The 8605-nt window shown below is 45.5% G+C and overlaps 1 protein-coding gene across 1 annotated transcript; it reads right to left on the bottom strand.

Annotated features, from left to right (window-relative positions):
* Positions 1–251: 251 nt before the first annotated feature.
* Positions 252–6720, bottom strand: LOC121855701 (proteoglycan 4-like; the record flags this gene model as incomplete). The annotated part of the gene is made up of 2 exons (XM_042350784.1): positions 6118–6720; positions 252–466 (listed from the first exon to the last, which is right to left on the bottom strand). Coding segments are annotated over exons 1-2 (818 nt in total), but the record flags the coding sequence as incomplete, so codon positions are not given.
* Between the last annotated feature and the right edge of the window lie 1885 nt (positions 6721–8605).

Raw genomic sequence — 8605 nt, 5'->3', positions numbered from 1 at the left:
GTGAATTTATGCCATCACGAGGCGTTGATGTAAACTGACTCACACTGTACTCTTTCATAATTGTTTGCTGAAGATCCTCGACTCACTCCCTGTACTCCTCCTCAGTAGTTTCCTTGCCTGTTAGGTGACGTTTGTTGCATTGAAACCGAGACAGTCCATTACATACTGGTCCTTTGTTTCAGTTCATCGTCAGTAGACACCCTGACGACGTGTAGCTTTAAGTAGGGAGTGTAAATGCCCTTAACTCTGACCTTTCAGCTTCATTCATGAGGACACTGCCAGGGTGATGGGAATGAGGAGGCAGATTAGGGATGATCGTGAAAGGCTCGGGAAGGTTGGTCGAGGTTTCCCCCTTCAACACTTCACGCAGATGATGACGTATCTGTTCTGTTCTCCCCGGACATATAGTCGACCTGACGACATTTTTGTGGGGACGACTCTTGTCCGCCAGACTGTCACCCTGCAGCTGTGTACAAACGTCCTGGAGTAATAGGAATCTGTTTGACATTTGGTTCAACGCGTCTGACGTGAAGCTGGTCCAACCAACAGGTCAAACAGATCCTTGAGGAAGTGATGGAGCAATGATTGCTCTCGTTCTCCCAAGTCACGCATCATCGGACAGCCGCTGGATCACACACCTTACTACTCAAGGGTCGGCAGAAGCGCTCATCTGGGGACTTGGATATCGACCCGTCATTTTTAGCAATTACACAGAGAATTCGTCCCCAACAAGCCAGTGGACCCTTCAACAGGCGGTCGTGTGGGTTGAATAGCGAGCCAGTTTTGATGAGCCAGGTGCAAGTGATCATCATGCCAGGTGCAAGTGATCATCATGCCAGGTGCAAGGGATCATCATGCCAAGAGCAAGTGATCATCATGCCAGGAGCAAGTGATCATCATGCCAGGTGCAAGTGATCATCATGCAAAAGAGCAAGTGTGTACCGGGGCAGTAGAGTCATATTGCCGGATGCAAGTGATCTGTCATGCCGGGGAGCAAGTGATCTCATCATGCCAGGTGCAGTGATGTCATGCAATTCACCGATGATCGTCATGCCAGAACAAGTGATGTCATGCGATTGCAAAGTGATCATCATGCCGGGTGCAGTGATCATCATGCCAGGTACAAGTGATCATCATGCCAGGAGCAAGTGATCATCATGCCAGGAGCAAGTGATCATCATGCAGGAGCAAGTGATCATCATGCCAGGAGCAAGTGATCATCATGCTGATTATCATGCCAGGTGCAAGTGATCATCATGCCAGGTGCAAGGGATCATCATGCCAAGAGCAAGTGATCATCATGCCAGGAGCAAGTGATCATCATGCCAGGTGCAAGTGATCATCATGCCAGGTGCAAGTGATCATCATGCCAGGAGCAAGTGATCATCATGCCAGGAGCAAGTGATCATCATGCCAGGTGCAAGTGATCATCATGCCAGGTGCAAGTGATCATCATGCCAGGTGCAAGTGATCATCATGCCAGGAACAAGTGATCATCATGCTGACGAAAACAGAAGATTCTTAAGTCATACAAGAGGGTGGTCGGGGTGAGGCCTGACATCCCACTGATAACAGGCCCCTCAGAAACCAGTGCCACGGTCAACCTGGCCTGTGACATCACTGGCACACGTTGGCTCTCACCAAAGAAAAATTACTGAGTGGGTCAGGAAGGTTGGAAAAATAGGTCACCTGATCAAGATGAGGTAATATATGAGCAAGTTGGAAGCAAATACAAAATAATAGAGATTTTATTTTTGTGTGTGTTGTGTTCGATCATTACATATACACATACATTAAACTAATGAGTCAAATAGATATGAGAGGTCGCACACTTTTAACATCCAAACGATCCAATTTATTAATGAAATAGATCAACACACACACACACATGTTTAGTGTTTACATGGACAAAAATAACCACACACCAATTATAACCCAACACAGCAGGTGGTAGGAACACAGCTGAGTATTACCATAAATCAGACTAATTAGTGATTAAGTGATATTTTCTACGTCACTGTTAAGTAGGTATAATGACTCGGCTCCCTGGTTCTGTTTATATCATCCTCAGGTAAATATTATAATTCTCTATCAGTGTACCTGTGTCAGTGTGTCAGTGTGTCAGGGTGTCAGTATGAACCTGTGTAAAGAACATCACGATAAGAGGTCATGTCTGGGTGTTAGGTTAGGTTAGGTTACTTGGGAAGGAGGGAGGAGATGACGGGAAGAGAGGACAACAGTGGAGAATGAGAATAAAAAAATACGGATTGAAATTTAAGGATAGAAAGGGGGAGAAGGGGAATAGGTATGGAGGAAAGAGAGGAAAAGAAAGGGAGGGATATGAGAGAGAGAGAGAGAGAGGGGGAGATGAAAGGAGAAGGGGTTCGCGATAAGATTAATTTCATGGATGCCAGACTGGGCCTACGTGAAGGGTTTACAGCAGGGTGATGGAGGGAAGGAAGATGGAATTAGGAAGAAAACAGAGATAAAAAGATGGAGGATAGAACAAAAAAATTAATGATGGAGGGAAGATTTATAAATGTAGAATGATGGAAGGGGAAAGGGATAAAACGATAAATGAAAGAGAGATTGATATACGTAAGGAATAAGGAGATGGAGTAATGAATGAGGCAGTGGAGTATGAACCAAGAGATTTTGTTGATTTGAGGAGTCGACCATCTACACCCGACAGCGATGTGTGAGGCATTGGTACTGTTCTTAAGCTACACCCGACAGCGATGTGTGAGGCATTGGTACTGTTCTTAAGCTACACCCGACAGCGATGTGTGAGGCATTGGTACTGTTCTTAAGCTACACCCGACAGCGTTGTGTGAGGCATTGGTACTGTTCTTAAACTACACCGACAGCGTTGTGTGAGGCATTGGTACTACTTGTTCTAAGCTACACCCGACAGCGATGTGAGGCATTGGTACTGTTCTTAAGCTTCACCCGACAGCGATGTGTGAGGCATTGGTACTGTTCTTAAACTACACCCGACAGCGTTGTGTGAGGCATTGGTACTGTTCTAAACTACACCCGACAGCGTGTGAGGCATTGGTACTGTTCTTAAGCTTCACCCGACAGCGATGTGTGAGGCATTGGTACTGTTCTTAAGCTACACCGACAGCGTTGTGTGAGGCGTGGTACTGTTCGCTACACCGACGGCGTTGTGTGAGGCATTGGTGTTCTTAAACTACACCCGACAGCGTTGTGTGAGGCATTGGTACTGTTCTTAACTACACACCGACAGCGTTGTGTGAGGCATTGGTATTGTTCTTAAGCTACACCCGACAGCGTTGTGTGAGGCATTGGTACTGTTCTTAAGCTACACCAGACAGCGTTGTGTGAGGCGGGGAAGATGGCACAGATGGCGTGACATGTTATTATGAATTATGATCTGGTAAATTAACTTTCGGAGATGAATGAGACGAAGACCAGGAGGAGGAGGAGCCGCCGCTGGAGGTGTTCCTAATGAAGTGTTATAATGGCACACACACACACACACACACACACACACACACACAAGCTTCCTTTCTTTGTTGTTGTTTTAAATCATTACCTTGAACTCAAGTGTTTATGAGGTATAATTTTGTGTTTCCATTTATAATTAATATTTAATCATCTATTTATTTAATTATTTACCTATTAAACGTAAATTTACACGAGCTTTACGGAGTCTGGGATGAAGTGTGGCCGAAATATATAGGGTAGAGAGGTGTGTGTGTGTGTGTGTGTGTGTGTGTGTGTGTGTGTGTGTGTCCCGTCTAGGCTGCTGGGGCGTAAGAGAAGCGTTACACAAGCCTCAAGAGATACGGAGCTTAAACGACTTAACTGAGGGATTTTATTTCTTGGTGACTTGCTCCTCCACGCACCTTATCCTTCCCACCTCACCACGTCCACCACCATCCTTCCCACGCCTTAAGTCCCACCTCACCACGCCCACCACCATCCTTCCCACGCCTTTAGTCTCACCTCACCACGCCCACCATCATCCTTCCACGCCTTAAGTCCCACCTCACCACGCCCACCACCATCCTTCCACGCCTTAAGTCCCACCTCACCGCCCACCACCACCCTTCTCCGCCTTGGTCCCACCTCTCATCATCCTTCCCGCCTTTAGTCCCACCTCCACCACGCCCACCATCATCCTTCCCGCCTTTAGTCCCACCTCACCACGCCCACCATCATCCTTCCCACGCCTTTAGTCCCCACCTCACGCCCACCACCATCCTTCCACGCCTTTAGTCCCACCTCACCACGCCCACCATCATCCCAGCCCACGCCTTTGGTCCACCTCACCCCGCCCACCATCATCCTTCCCACGCCTTTAGTCCCACCTCACCACGCCCACCATCATCCTTCCCACGCCTTTAGTCCCACCTCCACCACCCACCATCATCCTTCCCGCCTTTAGTCCCACCTCCACGCCCACCATCATCCTTCCCACGCCTTTAGTCCCACCTCACGCCCCAGCTGATACACAAGACAATTCGATATGTTTTAATCTTCTTAGGTGTCGGGTCACTCAGTGTCTCCAGCTCAGTCTGTTGATGAAGAATTAGTTTATCTCTTTGTTAAGTTGTTATGACATGTCTTGTGTGTGTGTGTGTGTGTGTGTGTGTGTGTGTGTGTGTGTGTGTGTGTGTGTGTGTGTGTGTGTGCGTGTGTGTGTGTGTGTGCGTGACGCTTCACCTAGCGCCCAAGGAACCAACTATCTGCTTCCTGGTTCTCACAGAGGCGGGGGAGCGTGTCAGGATCCCCTACAAGTGGCGGAAAGGAAGCTCTCGCGAGGAAGCTGCTGACAACACCAGTTTATCTTTTTTTTTTAATCTTCCTTCTGGAGCGAATCTTATTTATTGGTGTCATGTAATCCTAATCCTTAAACGCCTCACCTAACCTAACCTTACTTAACTTAACCTCACCTAACCACGAAGGTTGGGTTCCATTAAGAAAATAAGGTGAGGTGAGTTTATGTGGTCGTCTATGGCCAGTCACGAGTTTTAAGAAGATGAAATACCTCGAAGTTATTTCAGGTGATTATCCCTAATTAGTGTGTGTGTGTGTGTGTGTGTGTGTGTGTGTGTGTGTGTGTGTGTGACAATATATATAGATACATATTTAAATAATTTCCTCATATCCGTCATCATATTTCTATTATACGAAATTTTGTCATGGCATTTTACATATGGTAATAATCAAAATATTTGTTTGAACAAAACTGTTATTGTCAAATTGAACATGGCGTTGTCAGCACCGTAGCATTCTGGCCCATGTAATAATAAATGACTCATTGGCAACACAACAAATGGCCTTTCGATATTAAAAAGATAAATTTGGCCCACAACATTGCCATTTATTTAAAAGGCATTTGGCGCTCTATGAAAACTCCTGTAATGATGCGTTTCAGCTGTATTTACGATAATGTTAGTACAAATTGGAATGTATGTTATACATTAAATGCTCACACATACAAACAAATGCAGAGGAAAGCCAACATAAAGAAGCACAAACACACATTATATATATATATATATATATATATATATATATATATATATATATATATATATATATATATATATATATATATATATATATATATATATATATATACACAGGTTTGTGGTATGGTATATACCTGAACACGTCTCATCCAGTATTCATGTAAGCACTACAAACAACTGTTACTGAACTAAGTAAACAATGCACTTGGTAATGTTGTTGTCACAGTCCACAGTCACAGCCTAACACCCCGGGACCCTCCTCACTCCCGCCCACTGTTAATCCTCCAATTATTCTTAACATTTTATTACACACAAAAGTTTTATAACTCTGTTTATCTCTCTTATATAAAAGTGAACTATGTAACACCGTTAACACACACACTAAAAAAAAAATGTGTCTAGATAAACATTTGGAAGTTTTAGTATCATGAACAAATAAGGAAAACGTATGAAAACTGTGGACGGGCAAGACAGTTGTGGCCTCAAGCAGTACAATAAAAACTGGACCCCTCCCCGAGAAGTCATTAGCGAGAGATACAACCCAGGAGCGGCGAGCTAATTCCCCGCCCCCAGAGACCAGTGTGTGGCAGGGCACCTCTCCCGCCACGCCCACCTCTCCCATGGGAGTCTTGATGTAGGTGTGAATAAGTATGGGGCGGCCCTTAACAGGTGTTGAAGGAGCCATGGGGCGGCCCTTGACAGGTGTTGAAGGAGCCATGGGGCGGCCCTTGACAGGAGTTGAAGGAGCCATGGGGCGGCCCTTGACAGGTGTTGAAGGAGCCATGGGGCGGCCCTTGGCAGGTGTTGAAGGAGCCATGGGGCGGCCCTTGACAGGAGTTGAAGGAGCCATGGGGCGGCCCTTGACAGGTGTTGAAGGAGCCATGGGGCGGCCCTTGGCAGGTGTTGAAGGAGCCATGGGGCGGCCCTTGACAGGTGGTGTAGAAGGAGCCATGGGGCGGCCCTTGACAGGTGGTGTAGAAGGAGCCATACAGGGCGGCCTTGACAGTGTGTTGGAGGCCATGGGGCGGCCCTTGGCAGGTGTTGAAGGAGCCATGGGGCGGCCTTGACCAGGTGGTGGTGTAGAAGGGCCATGGGGCGGCCTTGACGGAGTGTTGGAAGGGCCATGGGGCGGCGACTGAAGTTGAAGGAGCCATGGGGCGGCCTTTGACAGTTGAAGGAGCCATGGGGCGGCTTGGCAGAGTGTTGAAGGAGCCATGGTGCGGCCCTTGACAGAAGGTGTGGGAGAGTCATGGGGCGGCCCTTGACAGGTGGTGTAGAAGGAGTCATGGGGCGGCCCTTGACAGGTGGCAGGTAACACAGGAGGAGGTGGACCACACACACACACACACACACACACACACACACACACACACACACACACACACACACACACACACACACACACACACACACACACACACACACACACACACACACACACACACACACACACACACACACACACACACACACACACACACACACACACACACACACACACACACACACACACACACACACACACACACACACAGTCGTTTCCTCAAGGGCATATTAGTAAAGTTTATGGGTTTGTTTTTAAACGGCTTCTCTTGCTTAATGGACCCTAATGACTTGAGTGTCGTGGTCCATTAATTCCCTCCATTATCTCCATTTGCTCTCCTCTTATTAAACCAATGATAATAAAGGTATGAAAATAAAGCGCTTACTGCCATTACCTTCCTCTCTAATCACGTAACTTCTTTCCTCCAACAACGTAAAACCACGAGTCATTATTTCACTCCATTCAAAACAATCAAATTCTTCATTAATTTTATTGTTCATTCATAATAACAAAAATATTCTCACTGAAAACATTAATCTTTTATATATATATTTTTTTTTCAATCAGATTATTTTTGTGAATTGGAATTTTCCTCGTAACTTTTGTCACGTTATGTTAGAGGACAAGATATGACAAATATTTCTACTGTAGGTTCAGGATGTCAGCACAGGGTAGATGAAGAAAGCTGACACTACATGAACGCTGACAGCAAATGAAGGAAGCTGACACTACATGGATGATGACAGTAGATAAAGGAAGCTGACACTACATGGATGATGACAGTAGATAAAGGAAGCTGACACTACATGGATGATGACAGTAGATAAAGGAAGCTGACACTACATGGATGATGACGGTAGATAAAGGAAGTTGACACTACATGAACGCTGACAGCAAATGAAGGAAGCTGACACTACATGGATGATGACAGTAGATAAAGGAAGCTGACACTACATGGATGATGACAGTAGATAAAGGAAGCTGACACTACATGGATGATGACAGTAGATAAAGGAAGCTGACACTACATGGATGATGACGGTAGATAAAGGAAGTTGACACTACATGAACGCTGACAGCAAATGAAGGAAGCTGACACTACATGGACGCTGACAGATACTATATAAGCAACAACAAACATACGACATAGCCACACTATACCGACGATAAAAACACAATAACAGACGATAATAAACAAAACAATTAAACAATAAGAAATACAAGACGTCGATAATACCCAAAATTACGTAACAAAACAAGTGATAAAGTTACTACTCAAACGTATTTACATAACCAATTTTCTTACTTAAAAAAATATGTGAAATATAAACTCTAATAGGGGGGAGGGGGGAGGGGATACTAGACTAAATGAATATATGAATAAATTACCAAAAAATTTAATTAAGCCATCTTCATTTGGATATAAACAAGAGAGATAATATTTTCAGTAACTATTTTGCGTTAGGTTTTGGCTGTTAAGGTTGAAGCAATACTGTGATTCACGGACGCAGAGCAGCACAGACATGTAAATGAGGTGACAATCATACAGACAGACATGAGTGGTGATAAACATACAGGCATGAGGTTGACGATATATACATCTCTTTGGTTAGGGGAGAGATGCTGGGGGGAGGGGATTAAGGAGGGGGTAGGGAGGGAGAAGAGGGATAGGAAGGGAGGTGATGGATAGGAAGAGATGAGGGGAGGGGGAGAGAATAGGGAAGGGAGATGGAGGAAAGGGAGGAAGAAGGAGGGAAGGGGAAGTGTAAGGGAGGAG

Source organism: Homarus americanus, unplaced genomic scaffold (genome assembly GCF_018991925.1).
Source record: "Homarus americanus isolate GMGI-L3 unplaced genomic scaffold, GMGI_Hamer_2.0 scaffold19179, whole genome shotgun sequence".
NCBI classification, from domain to species: domain Eukaryota; kingdom Metazoa; phylum Arthropoda; class Malacostraca; order Decapoda; family Nephropidae; genus Homarus; species Homarus americanus.
This window is presented reverse-complemented; position numbering and strand designations above follow the sequence as displayed.